Source organism: Hemiscyllium ocellatum, chromosome 15, assembly GCF_020745735.1.
Source record: "Hemiscyllium ocellatum isolate sHemOce1 chromosome 15, sHemOce1.pat.X.cur, whole genome shotgun sequence".
Taxonomy (NCBI): Eukaryota; Metazoa; Chordata; class Chondrichthyes; order Orectolobiformes; family Hemiscylliidae; genus Hemiscyllium; species Hemiscyllium ocellatum.
Window position 1 is genome coordinate 57,735,212 of NC_083415.1, and position 20,543 is coordinate 57,755,754.

At 39.2% G+C, this 20,543-nt stretch overlaps 1 protein-coding gene across 3 annotated transcripts in view; it reads right to left on the reverse strand.

Moving 5' to 3' along the window:
• The window catches only part of LOC132822995 (E3 ubiquitin-protein ligase Itchy-like), a 100,847-nt gene that overhangs the window by 7,885 nt on the left and 72,419 nt on the right, over window positions 1-20,543 (reverse strand). For all 3 annotated transcript variants that reach the window (XM_060836513.1, XM_060836512.1, XM_060836514.1), the window contains 6 exons: window positions 17,232-17,365; window positions 14,567-14,707; window positions 13,641-13,761; window positions 12,488-12,592; window positions 8,830-8,926; window positions 717-789 (listed from right to left, as the gene is read on the reverse strand). In XM_060836513.1, the coding sequence (XP_060692496.1) occupies window positions 717-789; window positions 8,830-8,926; window positions 12,488-12,592; window positions 13,641-13,761; window positions 14,567-14,707; window positions 17,232-17,365 (671 nt within the window). The remainder of the gene's footprint in view (window positions 1-716; window positions 790-8,829; window positions 8,927-12,487; window positions 12,593-13,640; window positions 13,762-14,566; window positions 14,708-17,231; window positions 17,366-20,543) is intronic.

Here is a 20,543-nt window from a genome sequence, read left to right on the forward strand (position 1 = left end):
AATACCCTTAATCCACCCATATACTAAATAGGAGACAAACACTCATTAATCTTAAGTAAACAAAGTATTGCAAGAGCTTCGTACCAGGAACTGGGAGAAAGCTTTAAAAATGCACATGCAAATGTTGAAGAAAATCTGTTCCGTGGGTTTTTCCAAGTTGAAAAGGTGACCGTGGAATGGCCACATAAAGTAGAGAAAAGAGAGCAAACCCAAACCAGTACTTCCCAATCAACTGAAACAGTTGGACAAGAGAATGCAAGGGTCAATGAGTAAGTGGCAAATTTCAGATAGACAGCAGAATCTTTCCTCACTTGAAGTGGAGTTTCATAGAGAGCTGGGGAAAGAAAAAAGCCCTGGAATCATGTAAGAAACAATTGGGGAGTGATCAAGTAGAATCTAAAAGAAAGAGATCATTATTCAATGTGATTTGAGCTGGAATGATTTAGTAATTCCATTCAGAGGTTGCAAAGCTACTGGTGTAGGTGGTGAAATCTTCACTGCCCTCCGCTCATTAGGTGGTTTAAAGTTGGTCACGGTGAAAAGTTACATTCCAAATATATGTTTACCTTACCTTGGGAACAGATATAGGAAAAGTGCTCCATTTGCCAGCACTCCGCACAAATATTTAAAGTTAAGAGGTTAAGGAATGTAAAGAACAGAAATGGTATTCACAGCTTTAAAAAAAAGACAGACATTTCTTGAAATACTCAACTCACCAGGTATGGCTTCTTGGCAACCAATTTTCCTTCCCAACTTTCTCAATACAAAACTTCTGAGGACCATTGCTCCCTTAAACCAAAATGCAAACATGAATTACAATTTAATATATTTCTTTTCAGCGATTAACAAGAACAAATTGCATTTATACACCATTTTCAACATTCTTTACAGGCATTATCAGATAGAAACTTGACACTGATTTGAAGCCACTGTTTAAAACTCATTCATCAGATGTAACTGTCCTTGTCTAGGATCTGCATTTGCCCATCCAAAGTTGCCCTGCCTTCTGGAATTGCCGCTGTCCTTGGAGCATAGGGATACCCATGCAGCTGTAAAAAAGACTGTTCCAGAACTTTGATCCACTGATAGTGAAGAAATTATCATCTAGTTCCAAATCAGCTAAGTGTGTGGTTTGGAGGGCAACTTGCAGGTGGTGATCCTATGAATCTACTGCCCTGATTTTTCTAACTGTTGAAGGAAGGTTGCTGAGTTACTTGGAATGTATCTTGCAGATGGTACACACTGCTGCCACTGCGTGTGCGAGATGGTGAGGGAAATATAAGTAGGTAGATGGGATACTAATCAATTGGGGATGCTTTATCCTAAATGGTGTCAATGCTTTGAGTGCTGCTGGAACTGCATCAATCTAGTCAAGTGGAGGCTATTCTAGCAAACTCCTGATTTGTGCTTTGTGGATGTTGGACAGGCACCTACCATAGAAATCTTAGCCTCTGACCTACTCCTGTGGAAACAATACTGATATGGTCCAGTTCACTTTTCAGGGAACAGTAATGTCTGGGATGTTCAGGTGGAGAGTTCAATGCAGGTCATGCCAATGAATGTCAAGGGATAATGGCTGGATCCTCCCTTGTTGCAAATGTTCATTGACTGGTATCTGTGTGTACTAATGCTACTTGCTAGTTATCAGTCCAAACTTGGATGTTGGCAAGATCGCACTGGATATGGACACAGATTGCTTCAATATCTGAGGAATCACAAATGGAGTCGAACATGGTGCAATCATCAGCTTAACATCCGACCTCAAGACAAAAGGCTTAGTCAGAGTTTTTTTTTAGTAGTTCTTTAAAGTAAGACAGATGCAGAGAGATTTAGGAAGAAAATTGCAGAGTTTGCAGTTTTTGCAACTGAAGTCTGCCAATGGTGGAGCAATTAAAATTGGGAAAGGTCAGAAGGCCAGAATTTGCAGAGAACAGAGATTTTGTGAGGCTGTCACTGTGAAGGAAATGAAATCAGTGGGGGAAGAGTGCTGCTAAGAATGGATATGAAAACAAGTAAAAGTTTGCATGAATAAGAGGTGAACTCATTGAAACATACTGGATCTTAAGAGACTTGCTGAGAGAATGTTTTCCCTTGTGAAAGAGTCTAGAACCAGAGGGCATAGTCTCAGAATTAAAGGAGACTAACTTGAGGGGATCCAAGATGGCGGCGACTCAGCAAGTCTGAGTTTACAGTGCTCTTCCCAAAACCTGGGTAAAGTGAGTTACTCACGCCCACCACACTTACCAAACCACCCAAAAAATTTTCTAACCTTAATTAGCTGCTTACTATTATATTTAAGCAGTTTAATATTAAGTGGATAATGAGTAAACCAAAGGGATCCCACAGCTCTCAGAAAACAAAGACCCCTCCCCCACCCTCCTCTCCTCCTCCGGCTGCAGCTGATGTAAAAACAGGCCTTGAAGAGATGATTGCCAGGCTGGAAACGACACTCGTCAATTTCATCGCAGAATCCAGACAGAGATGGAATGCATTCGAAGAAAAGCTGCAGAAACACAGCCAGGCTCTCGAGGAATTGCAGGGCCGAGTGGAGGGGGTGGAGCTAAAGGCCACGACCTCCGAGGCTGCAGCACAAACAGCTGCAGAACAGGTGCGAGCTCTGGAGCAGAGAGTCCGGGCCTTTGAAATCTACATGGATGACCTGGATAATAGAAATCGGAGAAAGAATATCCGTCTTCTGGGCCTCCCTGAACAAGAAGAGAAGGGACAGTTAGCAGTATTTCTGGAGCGATGGCTGCCCCAGCTTTTAAACCTGGGGGCTGAAACTGACCGGGTAAGGGTGGAGTGGGCCTACCAGGTCGCAGTACACGGATCTGGCCCAAACCAGCGCCCACGCCCGGTCCTGTTCCGGCTGCAGAGTTATAGGGAGAGGCAGATACTCCTGGATGCCTCCAGAAAGCTTGGAAAGGGTCCTAAAGCCATGATCCATGAAGGATCCAAGATTATGTTATTTCAGGACTTCTCCCCGGCTTTGGCCCGAAGGAGGAAGGCGTTTGATAAGGTGAAGAAATGTCTAAGGAACTTAAATATTCAATACACCTTACGCTACCCAGCGACGTTATGCTTTACCCACGAAGGATCAGAGTATAATTTTAGATCACCAGAAGAGGCTAAGGAACTTTTAGACTCGTTTAAATAAATCGTAAGAGACAATTTATGTTGGCTTGCCTCTTCCACACTCCGTGGGGAGAAGTGGATACTTTACTTTACTTTTGCTTCTGGGAGCAGGGTTGTCTTCCCTTGCTATTTTATGTTATTATACTTAACTGTAATCTGTTGGAGTTGTAATTTTATAGTTATGTGTGTTTGTACGTGGCATTGATGCTATCAGATATACTCAGGTATGGGTGGGGAGGGGTGGGGGTGGAGCGCTCACTGTTAACTCTAGCTCGGTATTATATCTAAATCCTATTAAGGAGCGCCCGGGTCAAGGGTGGGACACTGTTTGGGAGAGGGTATGGTGGACCTTTAGAAAGGAAGTAAGGCCCCCTGAGAACAAGGGGGAGGATCTCCATTCAAACATTTTTTTTTTGTTCTCATTGTTTGGAAATAGTTTCCTTTTTATTATACTGTTATGAGTGTATTAGAGAACATTTTCTCTTGTTTGAAGGATGTAAGTGACTCAACTATACACTCTGGATAATTGTGGATTAGATTAGTAATTAACTGAGTTTCATTGTTTTTCTTTCTTCTTTAGTATCATTCCTTTGAATTTTGATGATTATATATTTAAGATCTATTTTTATATTAATGTTTGTGCTTGAAAGTTCTGTTTATTTTTGTAAATCTGTCAAAATATTAAATTTCTAATAAAAATATCTTTAAAAAAAAGGAGACTAACTTAAGAGTGAGATGAGGAGCAATTTCTTCCCTCAGGGGGTTGTGTGCCTTTGGATCTCCTTGCCACAGAAAGCTGTGGGGGCTGAGGCTTTATGTATATTTAAGGCTGAAATAGATCCTTGATCAGTAGGGGCCAAATAGCATACACCTGCTCCTATTTTGTGCGGTTTTATGGTCTTTTAAACTTGTGGCATTGCTTAACTGGGAGCCAATGTAGGCAAGGTGTCAGAGCAGAGATGAGTAAGCTGGATGATATCACTAAGGAAATGGGCAGCAAAGAATTGAATGAGCACAAGCTTACATGAGGGAGAACCAGAGAAGGCAGCAATGAGTGCATTCCATTAAGTCAAGTCAGGGATAACAAGGAATGATTAAAGGATTAAATCAGTGATAGAAAAGAACACTTATTTATAACAAATGGTTAATTTAAAAAATTAAGTACAAAAACAATTTGCACATTCAAACTGTCACAGAAAACTCCATCCTCATTTGAGAGAGGTATGTAAACCAACTGCTTTCATCAGAGGGAGAATGTCAGCATGTTTTGGAGCACTACTGAATATTGCCTACTTAAAAAATGATGATCAGGTAAGGTATGTGATGAAACCATAATGACCCAGCAGAAACTCTGATGAGAAACATCCACCCGTGAGACCAACTGGAGGGCATCTAGACCTGAGGAACTGCCCAATGGTAAGTGAAGCAATGCCCTGAGAAAGACGGCAGGGCACGGTAATAAAGCGCACAGGGAAAGAACGAGAGAGAGCAAGCTGTGGGTGGTCCACACTATCACCAGCTGAAAATCCTTATGCTCCATTTGACTGAAACTGCTAATGTAAGCAAAGCTCCAGTTCCCCCAGTGAAAGAAATTGATAGACAAGTATGTGGAAATTAATCCAGAGGCAGTTTACTATGTGATAAGCACAGACATGCAAATGAGGAAAGGCATGAAGCCAAAGTTTTTAAATGTTGTGTCTGCTTTGGCACAACTTAAGAATAATTTATGCTACTTAAGAACTAGCACACTGTGAATGCACATTTTACACCACTGGTAGGACACTTAACTGCTTTACACAATTGACAAATTTAATTCTAGGTTTTTGAGGAAAGGATTCAACATTAATAATCACATCTGAAGGAAAAGCTTATTTTAAAAACAATCTGTTCATGCAGTGAGTCACTTACATTGGTTATGGTTTGAATGAGTCCTGCAAATTAAATATTTAAGTCATTTTTTTAAAAATGCACTATGGAACTTGGGTGTCGACAATATGGCAAGAGCAGTCCAATTTTGGGTAGGGAGATCCAGGATATTGACACAGCAATGATGAAGGAACAGGAATATATTTCCAAGTGAGGCTGATGTGCGACTTGAAAAGGATTTGGTAGTAAGCCCGTGAATGTACTGCCCTTCAGCTTCTTTGAAGTAGCAGCTGGGAGTGGCAGTCAAAGAAACCTGGATGAGTTGCTACTGCCAAGTTACAGCTAGTACAGTCTGAGGGTAGGGTGTACCAGTGATGGTGGGAGTCAATGCTAAAGGTGATGGATGTGGTCCTGAACTAGTTGTTTTGTCAGAGATGGTGTAGATCATGTTTTGCTGAACCTGCACTCATTAAAGAAGAGCAATGCCATTAGAGTAATTGCCCCAGTTCTTTAAAAACATCAGTTCAATAAACTTTGACAAGAATGCGGAGGAAAAGTCACCTTGTCTAAATTAACTGAATTGATGTTTTTAAAGAACCATGGCTACATATTCAGTATCGATTTAGTGGCTGCTTATCGACATAACCTGATCTGAAAATTTGTTTTACTCAACATATTTTTTTTAAAACATTGCAGGATTTCAAGATTAGTTGCCTAAAGGTAACATACAAGCCGTGTCTGGATGAATGTAGCTCTCATAACACCCTAGAACCATGCAAGATAAAGTAGACCACTTGATCAACACATCAATGTAAATATTCATTCCCTACTGATGAAAAAGTGCATGTGCCACCTTCAACGTGCACTGCAGCAACACAAAAGCAAATCTTTCAACAGCACCTTCCAAACCCACAACCAGTACCACATGGAAGGAAAGGGCCTGTTAAAGTACAGATTTGAGACGGGCCAGGGAATCCCCTTGTGGACTCAACCTGCAAGCCTCTCTTGATTCGTCCCAAAGATCATACGCTTTGATAGTCTGGAATAAAAAACCTGTTACAGACAGTTAAGTTTAATTTTAGTCATGCCCTTTATTTACCAATAGCATCACTGTTACAACATAACACTGATACCTATAAGCTAAACTAACTAGGTTCTAATAATCCAGGAGAGTAGGATATCGCTCTTCTTTTAAGAGCCCTCGCAGGCTACTCTGCTGTACTGTCACAAACAGGCTTCCTTTGTGCAAAATGTTTACAAGAACATTGCATGTTCTTATCTAGGCAGATAACAGTGAAGGAGAATAATTCGTAAGGGAGAGAAGTTAATTGACTGGTCTGTGTGTACTTGACTGATCACTCCTACAAGCCCTAAGCCATTCATCAGGTAGGAAAAAACAAATCCAGCCAAGTTAGGCGGCTGCTCGCAAGATAAGTTCCTATCATAGAGAAGTACCTGTCTGAATTAAGTGGGAGATGTCATAAGGGAACCTTGCACAGCTTGCATGTCAGATACAATTATTTTACGAAAAGGCTTCTTAGCAAGGAGGGCAAACTTTTGACCATAAAATGGCTTCCCGAAACATTGTGCCAGAATCTCTTCAATGTTAGGTTTAGAATAGTTTTTAGGCTAGGAGCAGATACCTGCTTTTTATCTTAAGCACCAAAATATTCTGTACCTGAGGCTGAGATGTTACCATAAGGTTGTATTTAAACTGATGCATTAATCTTGAATTAAATGCGCTTTCTTTTCATGGTTGTGATGCAAATTCAAATAAAACACAAGATCTGATTAGTTAGAATTGACAGTGGGGCAGTCTGTAAGGTCTGTAGAATGGTCTGCAAGAAACTTAAAGCTTCATCAATATTAACTTACAGAATTTGCATTTCATAACCAATAATGGCTACTCAAAATCAAAATCTCAGAAATGCAATTAAGTTCAATGCATAGCAAATAGGCACAAAGAGTTAATTTTCTACTAGCTTTTGCAGTCCCAGCACTAAAATGGTCTCTCTCTCTAGTATCTTTTTGAACTCAAGTCAGGAACTTGTAACAGAAAAGATGTTGTTCCCTCTGTGTCTGCCTCGCTTGCAAGGGGTTAATAAGAATCCATTATGATTGATGGGATCCAGACTGTCAACTACAAGGCTTTTGATGATACAGCGTTTCATTTCGAGGTCAGAATCAAACACCTATTAATTTCATAAGGGAACAGCCATGAATGTTATCACTCGGTGTCCTGTTCACAGAGTTTCAATATTAAGGCAAATGTTCTTAATTGCCTTAGAGCATCCTGTTATCACTTGGTGAAAACAGATGTTTTTATCTTCTGCATAACTTTCAGTTCCCCCTTTTCTCATGGCTAGACCCTTCCTGCCTGTCTATTTTCTAGTGTGCAGCAAATGTGTTCTATAATTCAACATTACATTTTAGTCTATATGTTTAAAGACAAGTTTTAAGGCTATAGACTTTCCCAGGCCTATCTCTAATATTTCAATTAATGTTACTGCATGTCAAGCTCCACAACAATCTGAAAGATAACTTGCAATTCCTCACAAGCTGATTCCTGTCAGACAATCAATCAATGAGCGCACTGAAATAAAAAGCTACATCCAAAGAAAACTAGAACACCTCCAAGTCAAATACAGTCGAGTCTGAGGGATATCACATTTATTTCATTACTGCTGACTCAAAATCCTGGAAGCTCTAACGTCACAGCACTTTGAGACGACTTTCACCAAATGGACTGTAGTAGTTCTTCAAATAGCTCACTAGCATTCATGACACAGCTAAGAATTAGGATTAGGATTAAGCCTTACAGATCCACAAGGGTTGGCAAGGTGGCTCAGTGGTTAGCACTGTTGCCTCCCAGGTTCAATTCCAGCCTTGGGCAACTGTCTGTGTGGAGTCTGCATATTCTCCCAGTGTTTGCGTGGGCTTCCTCCCACAGTCCAAAGATGTGCAGGTCAGGTGAATTGGCCATATTAAATTGTCCGTAGAGTTAGGTGCACGAATCAGAGGGAAATGGGTCTGGGTGGGTTAATCTTCGGAGGGTTAGTGTGGACTTGTTGGGCCGAAGGGCCTGTTTCCACACTGTAGGGAACCTAATCTGATCTAATCAAGCTTGCAACATACTTTAACTCAACTTATGTCTCATTCAGTTTCATTGAAGGTACATCGTTCAAGTTAAGATCAACAGAGAAGTTATACTGAAGCTCAATTGGAGTTTCACCTCTACATACGTGTTACATGTTAAGTCTAGATTTTCTCTCTTCAGTTAAACAAAGTGTGTGTTTGAACTTCACCCTGTCTGATATTTTACAGAGTAAGACATTAATATGACAGATTCCTAAAATTAATAAATCTGGGGTCAAATATAGGTTAGTCTGGGTAGGGATGGCTGTTCCTTAGTGTTACTAAACAAGTCTTTTGACAACTGCATGGCTTTTTAAAAAAAAACCTATCATAGGGCATCACTCCTGAGCTGATACCATTCTCACCTGACAACTTTAGATGCAGTTTTCTGCATTACTGAACAACAATCAGAAGCCAAGAAACCGGACAGATTTTCCAACCTGAGCACTGAAATTACCTGTAATGTGTAACTGTCGTCCCAAGTCTGCTACATTATTGCCAAGCACAGGTTCATCATCAATGTGGTGTATTTGCTTACTAAATAATTGGAGGAACTCCTCCCATTACATGAAAGCATTTAAGAATAATATATCCTAAAATGGACAATGAATGATTGCCAACAAAACAAGCAACTTGAATGAACTTAAATTTCACCAAGCTTATATCCACCATTTGCTTTTGAACAACACTTACCCATAAGATCAGCAAATCCACCAACTGGTAAGCGGCATGTTCCTGTGACAAACTGCAGCAGACGCATTCGCTTCTCGTTGTCCATTTCTTTCACAACCTAAAGGAACAGTGCCACTAAGTTAAGACAGTTATTCATAAAACTTAATTTGTGCAGTACACATGCTTCTCTACCAGTCTACTTTCTCTTGATGCAAGAAATAGAGGACAATTGAAAATTCAGAAAAATCTTTAAAATCCCATCAACATTTAATATTGCAATGCTTAGACTTTGCTTCTTGGAATTTTAACAGATCTTACTTGTTACAGGTAAACTGCTATTGACTAATTAGATTGCAATTTTAGATCCTGTAACCAACGAAACTGGTTCATCATCAATGTGGTGTATATAGGAAGTGAAAGAGTAGTTTTTTTTTAATTCATTCACAGAATGAGGGCATTGCTGGCCATGCCAGCATGTATTGTCCATCCCTAATTGCTCAAAGGGCTGTTTCCGAGTCAAGCACAATGCTGTGGATTTGGAGTCACAGGTGGGCCAGACCAAAAGTAATGGGGGCAGTTTCCTTCCCTAAAGGACAACAGTAGTGGAACCTAGGGCTATACATTCACAAAATCCTGAAGAAGCAGGATAAAATTATAAGGTAGTTAAGAAGCCGACGTTGTAAAGGTCATGTTATTGAGGGTACATATGTGGATGTTTGAGCTATGATTAAGAGAAGCTGGAAAATTAACTGACAAAAGATAAAGATTAGTATGTAATACAGTACAGAGGCCCGCCCCAGGGCAGAAGATCTGGGATCAAGCCCTACCTATCAGAGGAATGTCATAACATGTCTGAACAGGTTGATTAAAAACATTTTAAAAGATTTATTCCTACCCAAGAGTGACTGACCTGTAGGACACAAAGGTGATCTCCATTTATATTATTTGGAGTATAGCAAATAAATCCTTTGTGGAATATAGATAACCTCTTGCTTCATCCTTTCACAGATGCAGGCTCATTAGATTAATAAAGAATGTATGTGGGACATTTAGCTTTCCAAAGCATGTTGAATACAAAAAGGAAATCATGATCAATCTGTACACATTAATAATTTGGCCTCAACTGGAATATTGTGTGCAACTGTACAGACTGGCATCATACTTAGGGAGATGTCATGGTTTTGAAGAGAATATTCAGGAGTATGAGATCCTAGAAGAGAAGCTTCAGTCATGTGAACAGATCACAAACTGGAGTTGCTCTCTTTATAGCATGGAAGGTTAAGAGTTGATCCAATAAAAGGAATTCCAATTTGTTGAGTTTAGAAGGAGGAATTAAGGAAAAACTACTATTTCTAAGTGGTCCAGGATTTAAAATAATTTGCAAAAAATCTAGTTGGAAACTTAGGACCAATTATTTCACAGAGTGCTATAATGATTGAGTGTACTAGCTGAGAAGGTGATGGAATCAGATTCCGTGTGAGCTTTTAAGTGACAATTGGACATTACGTGAAGAAGGCTAATTTTCAGCATGATACAATTTGACAAAGATTAGTGGTAGGCTAGTTGGTTGGGAAGAGTTTTAAAAATTAATAAAAGACAACCGAAAAAAAGGAAGGCGGCAAACTTTGAAGGGAAATTTGCAAGTAATATCAAGACAGACAGCAAGAGCTTCTTGAAGTACAAAAAGAGAGAGAAACCAAATTGAACAATGGTCCCTTGGAGAATGAGACTAGGGAAGCAATAATGGGGAACCAGGAAATGGTACAGGAGTTGAATAAATACTTTGCATCAGTCTTCACAGTAGAGCTCATTATCATTTCAAAATTACAAAATCTAGAGGCAAAACGTAAAGACAAAGTAGGTATAAAAAATATTACAAGAGAAATTGCCCTATAGAAACTAAATACTGACAAGGCCCCTGGACGAGAAAGGATGCTTTCCACAAAACTAAAGTAGTAGCTATAAGGATAGTGGGCACACTGGTAATCTTCTAGGGATCCTTAGATTTTGGAAAGATTCCAGAGGATTGGAAAACTCCTAATGGAACATCTTTATTTAAAAAAAGAGGAAGGAGATGAAAGATCAGGTAAAGTTAGGCCAGTTAGTTTAAGGTCTCTTACTGGGAAAATTAGGATTTTATAAAGACTATATAAAGGAAGTAATAGTAGAGCAGTTAGAAACCCATAGTATGATCAAACACCAGTCAACAAGGCTTCAAGAAGGGAAAAATCATGCCTGATTTATTTAACAGAAATCTTTGAGGTAACATGCTGTCTGAAACAGAAAGTGGATGTAATGTGCGTAGTCTTTTCAGGAAGAGTTTCTAAGGCACCACACATTAGGCTAATTAAGATATGAACCCATCATGTTGGGGATCGTATCTTAGAATGGATAGAGGATTGACTAGCTAATAGAAGACAGTTGGAATAAGGGGCATTTTTAGGATGGCAACACGTAACTAGTGGAGTGCCACAGGGACCAGTGCTGCAGTGACAATAATTTACAATATATGTTCATGACATGGATGAGGGAAGTGAATGCACTAAAGCCAAGTTTACATAAAAGTAGATGGGAATGGAAATAGTGAGGTTGAACAGCCTGCAGGGGGATTATAGACAAGGAAACATGCAAAAATCTGGCAGATTGAATGTGAGGAAATGTGAGGTTATGCACTTTGGCAAGAGGAGGAGGAGATGGAGATTATGTAATTGGAACTACATAGAGGGATTTGGAAGCTCTCAAAAATCACAAAAAATTAGCTTCCATATTCAGTGACTATAAGGGAAAGCAAATGGAATGTTGGCCTTCATCTCAAAAGGGGCTGGAGTATAAACTTTGGAAATTTTGCTAAAACTATACAAGGCACTGGTCAAATCACAGCTGGGGTACTATGAACAGTTTTAGGCCTCTTAACTAAAGGAGAAACATACTGACATTAGAGGCAGTGCAGAAACATTCACTAGGATTTGGAGGGAGTGGCTTATGAGGAGAGGTCGAGTAGGTTGAGTCTGTGCTCACTGGAACTTAGAAGAATGAGAAGCAACTTTATTGCAATATAACAGACTTTTGAGGACTTGACAGGGTAAATGTGGAATGATTGTTTCTCCCTGTGGGAAAGCCTAGGGCTACAGCACAACACCTCAGGAAATGGGATTGCACATTTACGACAGAGATGGGGAGGAATTCTTTATCTCAGAGGGCCATGCATTTGTTGAATTCTTTAATGCAGAAGGCTGTTGAGGCTAGGTTAAGTATATTCAGGGCTGAGACAAGACAGATTTTTAAACAGCGAGGAACCAAGGATTATGAGTAAGAGCTGGGAAAGTAGACTTGACAAGTAAAAGGTCAGCTGTGATCTCATTGAATTGTACAGCAGACTTGATGGGCTGAACGGTCCTACATCTGCTACTATGCCTTATGATAATACTGAAAAAAAATACAAGGCTTGGAATCAAATTAGGTTGTTCCTTCAAGCATAGGAAATCAATACAGCCTTGTTTATGTAATCCTATGAATGCACCTCATGGGATAAGTATGCTGATATTGCTGACTGACTGACTGTGGCAGTGAGAACACACAGTAATTTAGAAATAAACATTTAAAATATATATCTCCTGAAATACTCCCATAATAGAAACACTTTAGCATAACATGTGAAGAATGCAGAGCCCTTACCCACCTGCCAAAACCAGACCACTTGCTTGCTGTTCCGGGTATAGTTGCGATAGATTGCATTTCTCTGCCAATCATTCAAGTCTATTTCTTGCATTCCACAAAGAAGCACCTGTAAATATTTGAGCAGAATTAAGAATACCTTAACTCAAGACTAAGGAGAAAAAGAACACTGGCACAATAAAAAACAACTACATTTTGGTGTTTGCTCATATTGCTTGAGTAAAAAGTGAGGTCTGTAGATGCTGGAGATCAGAGCTGAAAATGTGTTGCTGGTTAAAGCACAGCAGGTTAGGCAGCATCCAAGGAACAGGAAATTCGACGTTTCGGGCCGGAGCCTAATGAAGGGCTCTGGCCCGAAACGTCGAATTTCCTGTTCCTTGGATGCTGCCTAACCTGCTGTGCTTTAACCAGCAACACATTTTCAGCTCATATTGCTTGACCCTTGTTCAAAAAGAGGTCCCCTCCCCAAATACCGATACAAACCCCTTCCATTCACATCTTCCAGGTATCTTCTTTGGGCACTGGCAGAAATGATACAGGGGTGACTTAAAAGGCAAATCCTAATATTAACACCGATTTTTAACAATTCTAACCAAGGATGTGCGTAAAACTAAACACTCGAAGAAATCCAAAAGCTGACCTCAGTTGAGAAATGAAGTTCAGATCAAGCTGACTCAGATGTTAGAGTAAAGGGATGGAATACATTTTTTAAAGAGAGAGATCAAAAAAGAAACTGATGTATTAAAATGCTGAAAAACATCTTAAATAACATAGCATTCTTCGAAAATGCAGTTAACGTTTGAGAAATACAAATACAGCTGACAAATAAAGTGCACCTCTCAAAGAATACTACTCATCTGTATTAAATACATACAGGTACCATTATGCAAAATGGATATTCTAGAACAAGTGACTGCCTCCAGAGTCAATTTCAAATCGAAGAAAAATAATGACAGCATAGTTTATAAACGGTAGGTGCTGGCTTTGCACAGCTAATTTGCAGTCCAGTGACCTTCACTTGTTCCATGCTTCATTGGAATGCCCCTCTCAATTCAGAAAGGGATCAATATAAAAAAGGTGGACAACCACAGGTCACAGTGTCACTACTATCCAGTTAAACAAAAGAATGAAACAAAGTACTCAACAAATTACAATACCTCCAATTCTTTGGCATCAAATGACTGAAGATAGTGTAGAGGAAGCACTTCATTAAATCCCTCTAAGAATGCCTGTGTCTGTTCTTCAACACCTCGTGACAGTCTCCAATCAGCTACAAGCCTATACAGTTCAAACCACTTGTATTAATAACTTGTTGGGTTATTATCTACTTACAGCCGGTTTACAATTATGTAGACCTTTGCTTTAAATTGCCTGGCTTTAAGTTATCTTGATTTAACATCCATCAGATAAAGTAGTGGGATTTTTACATTTCATGCCATAGGCATCATTTTAAAGTTGCTTTATGCTGGCTGTGACACATGATACAATGAGTACAATTTTGCAATGGCTTCGCCTGATCCCTTGACCTCACTGGTTGCTGGCTTGATGTCCAATTTGTTGACTGATCCTCCCAGTTCCCATTCCTCAAGAGCCCTGACTGCCTGTCATCTTGCCACTTCTCCAACTTTTGGCTACCCCCTACAACCCTGCAGCTTAAAACCTCATCCCTGAACCCCTGCTGACAGCGAGGGTTCAGGTAAGGAAAGTGGCAAGACGTAGGGTTGATCAGATGGAGAACATGTGGAGGTTTGTTTAAGTTTTGTTTCTGAGAGAAAGGTCTGACATAACCGGAGTACACTTTTTACACTGGCTTTAATGGGGAACATTGATTAAGTTAACATACCTCATGTCACCATATGCACGTTTCAGCAACACAAGTACAATGTTAAGCAAGAATTTCCAGTGCAGTAAACACAAGAATTCTTGCCTAATTTTTCACAATCTACACAACCTTTGTTAGCAAGTATCATTTATATAGTTAGCATTATACATTGGAGTAACTTGGAAAAAAAATAAAGCGGTGATCTTAAGATACAAAATGCTCAAATCTCACTAGCATCTGAAAACATTCACTTCATCTTACCCAATATACTCTTCTTTGTTTTCTTCAGTCACCAGTATATTGTTACCATCAGCTTTCAGTTCGTGGGTTTGTATTTCACCTAATATTTCCTTGTCAACTGAGAAATACATTTCCAGGCCACACTCTTCGAGGTTGTTTTCCCTAGAAATAAATTTTTTCCCCATTAGTTACAATTACAGAAACAAAATGAATAACTAATTGTGAATTAGGTCTATTTCATATGCAAACTGCTTAAATTGAACCACGTAATTCAAACGTTCCAAATATTCACTGTGAAGGATGTAAACCTTTCTGATCCTGGCTGCAAGATCACTGCAGGATAAGGGTTGAACAAATATTGTGATATAAATCTAATGTGCACCAAGAATTTTAAGAGGCTCTCCTTTGTTTGGCTTAATTAGGCCATGCCTACTACAATACTCCAGCAGCAATGTTAGTAACCAATGCAATACCATAACCAACAGATGGCTGATCGTACTTTTTGCTATTCTTTCCTGGGACATGGCCATTTGCATTCTTGAATGCTAGGGCTTGCTGGGCTACTTCAGATAGCAGTTAAGAATCAGATTACTGTTGTTCTGGAGTCACATGTAAGCTAAATCAGGGTAAGGGATGAATACAGTTCCCGTCAGCTACGAAGTTGGTATTTGAACTTATCCCCCAGTGTTTTACCTTGGACCATGAGACATTCCCTCAGAGTTTTTCCCCCACTGCTTGTACCTCCAAGGTCTGTGCGCAACAGTGACTTCTGCACATGGAAGTCAATGTATCAGCACACCAATTGGTAGTGCCAGATTTCCTAGCAGCTGCACACCTTAGGGAGAACCTGGGTTTTGGATTATTAGTCCTTTGACATTACCACCACACCACCAATTCCCCAAATTGCAATGTAGGGACAGGAGGAAGAAAAAACAAATTGGTTAGAATTCAGATTCAGATAATTTACTCATCATAAATTATGAACATTCATCAACAGTAAACAGCTTTTACCATTTGGCAGCTGGGCTTATAGTACCGTTCCAGGGTAAAAATTTTCAGTTCTAAAGGCATCATATTTCCTAAATGAGGAAAGTCAAGGCAGGATCTAGTACAACCTTGTTATAGCACAACCATGATGCAAATGCCTTGCTGATGAACAAACTTAACCCAAAGTCAGAAAAGTACCGCTTTCTCAATTGCTATAACATTGGTTTGCTCCTCAATTGCGGAATGGGTCAAGTGGCACAACAACATGGGCCGAAGGGCCTGTGCCGTGCTGTACTATTTTCTATAGTACTGTACCTCAACATTTCCTTATTCCAGCACCATAGTATGGCTTATTTGTGATCTGCTCCTCCTCTGAGGAAACAATATTCTACAAAAATTGAAGTAGCTTTTCTCAATAAAGGGCAGGCAATCCTGGTCCAGTTTACTTTTTTAAATTCATTCCTATCATGCATTAGAATGCTCAATTAATTTGTGTCCAAGTTAATTTTCACACTGACATGATATAACATAACCACCATTGTACATATCAAAGTGTTTTATGAACTTCTAACATTTATTTATAAAGCTTTGATGCAACAAACAAACCAAGATAGAAAACCATCAAAAGCTTCAATAATCAGACACCTCAAGAGTAGCCCACATTTTTCAATTTGGAATGGTTAGAATCAATTAGATCTATGTAAACTAAGATGCCGGCACGCCTAATGTTTCTTCGCATGTTGGAGGGAAAAACACCAGAAGATGACTGAAGAGGAAAATCTAAGCTTGAAGCACTGCTTTTCATTAATTGCACACAATCACACAACAATTCAGAGGGCATCCACTGGATCACTCATAAGTTATTCCTTTAGGTTAGCACGTGTGGCTGTACAAGTTAAAGAAACTGGATACATAACTCAAACTGCATACAACAAAAATAACTTCGAAATAATTGGTTCAGGGACTTGCACATTCCATGAAAATTTTGCATTTTTACAAAAAATATTATGCACTCTGATGTATTCCAAGCATGTTCCAATTCACACTTACAAAGCATTTGATGAAAGGTAGAAAAGAGGAGAGAGATCCAGATTTTCAACAGACTGATAATTTCTCTAAAATTGACCTGCACAATTAATTTCATACATCCTACTCTGTTCCAATTTACAGATACTCTATCTACCTGCTGCCCACCCAATGTTTCCAATTCCAGCTCTCAGAAACAATATCTCAAAAGCCAGAATTATTGTCAACAGCATTCTGAATGAATGAAAGAGCGATAACCTGAGATCAAGTCCTTCAGTAGCTAGATTTTACACAAACAATATGAAGAAACAGGGTTCAGTTTGCATTGATCATTAGCTACCCACTATCAACACCATGACTGCCCCTTAAGCAAAAAAAGCTGATTGTTCCAAATGTAATGCCAACTATGCGCCAGTTCAGTTAATTAGATTGGAAACATTAATGGTTTAAAATAGAAATTATACAGCTTCCTCACATCAAAAGGTGCCAAGCTTGATAAAGGATAAAAATACCAGATCAAAAGGCATTTTATTGGGAAGGTCAAATGGACTACTTGCTGCCTCCTTCTTCAAACATACTATTACTCGATCCTACAGCTTTGTTTTACTTTAATTGCATAGTCATTAATAGGAAAAGCTCGTAATCAAAACTGAAAATAAAAAAAGATACAAACCTGATCCAAATGAGGGAGTTGTAAAATTCTGGATCAATAGATTCCAAGTCTTTGGTTACTATGGGTTTGTTTAGCATACGTTTGTAAAATGGGAGAGAAAATCCAGTGTCAATAAATTTTCCATGAAATAGAGCCTGTCATGAAAAGGAAAAGCAAAGTGAAATCTATAACTGGTTTCATGAAATTCTCACACACATGCACGCATCTCACTGCTGATAAAGACCACATGAGTATATCAACTAAATTAATGGGCCCTTAAGCAGTTCAGATTACAGTGAAAAGTACAGTCCTCCACAGAAACATGCTGAGATTTGAGATAAATTTCCAGAGTCAGGGCACATTGTAGTGGTGACAATAATACGGTGAGCTAAAACAAGAACTTACAAAACTAAGTTTGTCTGCACAGGCAGTGTTCAATCTTTTATTTATTGTTGAGAATACCAAGAATGTGCTGATGCTTATGTCAAGTGTTAATCTTAGCTGTGAATATATCCATAGCAGTGAAACATTTAATAGATCACTATTTTGTAGTGAATTAATTTTTTGTCAATAAAGATATTCAATTTCATACTTTAAAAAAATAATTTTGTATACAGTTGTGGACAAAATGCTGTAGAAGGCACCTGACTACCAGACATTTGGGCTAATAGAAAACATAAGAGTGAGGCATAGTTGTTTAATTAAAATGCAAGGCAGAATGCACTATATAATTTCAAAATGTTAGTCAACATCACTGTAAACTTAATTTTCGAAATATGTAAGTTAGTGATTACAATTTCAAGTTAGAAAAACTTTAGTCAAATAGTGCATATTTGATTAAAGAGGAGTTTAACCAAACCTACATAGAATAAACAGCATAGAAATTGGGTTCTTGGCCCAAACAGACAACGACCAGCACTTATCCTTCCCTCAAACTGACTCTCATTTTCCCTCATTCAGCTTTATGAGTATTACTATCTAGTCTTTCTTTGGCATCTGCTTCTCTAGCTTTCCCTAACTTTACCTCAACCATTCCCCACAGTGTCAAGCTGCATAATTTTTCAATTCCCCGGGTAGACATTTTTTCTGAATCCACTATTGATTGGTGACAAGCTTATATTTATGGCCTTTGGTTTTGCTCTTCCCACAAAGGGGAAACATTCTCAGAACTTACACCATTAAAATCTTGCATTAGTTTAAATAACTGTCAGATTAACCACCCTACCCAGCCCCAGCCTTCTCTTTTCACGAGAGATTCAAACCCTATTCATCTGACAGGTGTAAGCTCAGTTTGGGTACCATCTTTAGAAATCATCTTTATTGCCTCCTGCCCCATTCTCTCCTGTCTCTTGATGCTTGTTATAACATTTCAATCATAATTGACACTGGCATTCCAAAAGTGGTTTATACGAAGATTCCATAGATTTTACCTATTAAAGGACTGGACACTCTGGAGGCAGGAAACATGTTTCCGCTGATGGGTGAGTCCCGAACCAGAGGACACAGCTTAAAAATAAGGGGTAGGCCATTTAGGACAGAGATGAGGAGAAACTTCTTCACCCAGAGTGTGCTGGGTGTGTGGAATGCTCTGCCCCAGTGGAGGCCCAGTCTCTGGATTTGTTTAAGAAAGAGTTGGATAGAGCTCTCAAGGATAATGGAATCAAGGGTTATGGAGATGAGGCAGGGACAGGATACTGATTGAGGATGATCAGCCATGATCATATTGAATGGTGGTGCAGACTCGAAGGGCAGAATGGCCTACTCCTGCACCTATTGTCTATAAAATCGACTTTTCAATTCTATTCCTCTAGAAATAAACCATGATGCTTTGTTTTATTTTAAATAAAATTCTAACTTAAACTACCACTTCAATGATTTCTGTATTTACACTCAAAGCATCTCTTTGCATCTTTAATTCATTGAGAATATTGATTGTTCATGTCATACCCTTAAATGTTCTTACCATGGAATGCCAAATTTGCAAGCTTATGAATGCCTTCTGTAATTTGTTACTGTATTCCTCAGCTTACCCCAAGTTGCTGTCATTCATAACTTAAGAAATTGTGTTGACTCCAAATTGTCAGTATAAATTGTGAACAATAGTTCCAGATTGATCTTTGGGGAATCCACCTTATGCCACACTTTACTATTTTTTTGTCGGGAAGCTAGTTACCTGTTCATTTTGCTAGTCCCTGATTCTGCATGATCTGATGTTATTTTCAGTTATTGATAACCTTTTGGAAATCTAGATGGCACATACCACTCTGATCTTGCCAATGTCCTCTGATATCTCCTCAAACATTCAGTGAGGCTGGTCAAATAAGACAGCCACGTGTGAAATCCATGCAAATTATTAATTATATATTGGGCTTCATCAAGTTTTCTATTTTCATCTTTACATGGATTGATTATATTTCCTATCACAAGCTGACCGGGCAGACAATTTCTTGAACATTCTGGGAGTTCCTCTTAAAGATAGGAAATAGATTAGCTATTTACCAGCCACCTTGCACAACATACTTTCCCTATTAAAAACACACCAATACCTCCCTTGACTGTTTTTATGACATACATATGTAATTCACCAGACAAAATTATTAATCTAATATTTCTCTCTTTTTAAAAGATGATCATTTTAAATCTCAGCTTTTGAGATATTATCCAGTTGATAAGCCTCCCCTACAAAACACAGAAGCGAAGAAATTATTAATTTCTGACCTTCGCAATACACGGACTTGCAAACACTGTGAAACTTGACGTTTTAGCTAAAGTTTTGGTTACCATCTCATTTTTTTTACCTAATTGATTTTAACACTACTGCGAATCCTGTTGCAAGGATGTCTGCCTTGAAGAAGTTTTCCTCCTCTCTCTACAAGAATCTCAGGGAGTCCCTCTCCCACTGCAACTCCCAGGTCATTTCCTCTGCCCTGAAGCTCTTCAACCATGCCCTGAAACAGACTCGCTACCACAGCCACATTTGGTTCCTCTGTGCCTGCATCCGTAACCAATTCAACCTTTAAACCAGCAGAGTTCGGATCCGAACATGACAAACAGTACAGACTACAGATTCAAAACCACCAGCAACGGTTCTCCTTCAAGATCCTCTGCTCCACGCATGCAGCAATGTGCCGGCACTAACCTCTCTACAGTCAGCCCTGCCTCAGCTGAGGGTCTCACACTCTCAGAATTGCAAAGGACCCCTTCTGTACTACATCCTCAGGAGAATTCATACTCTCAACAAACAGTATTTCAACTCCGTCTCAAACATCAAAAACAGTAAGTACAACAAACTTTTATCTATCCACCTTCATAACCAGCACTCCACAAACATTC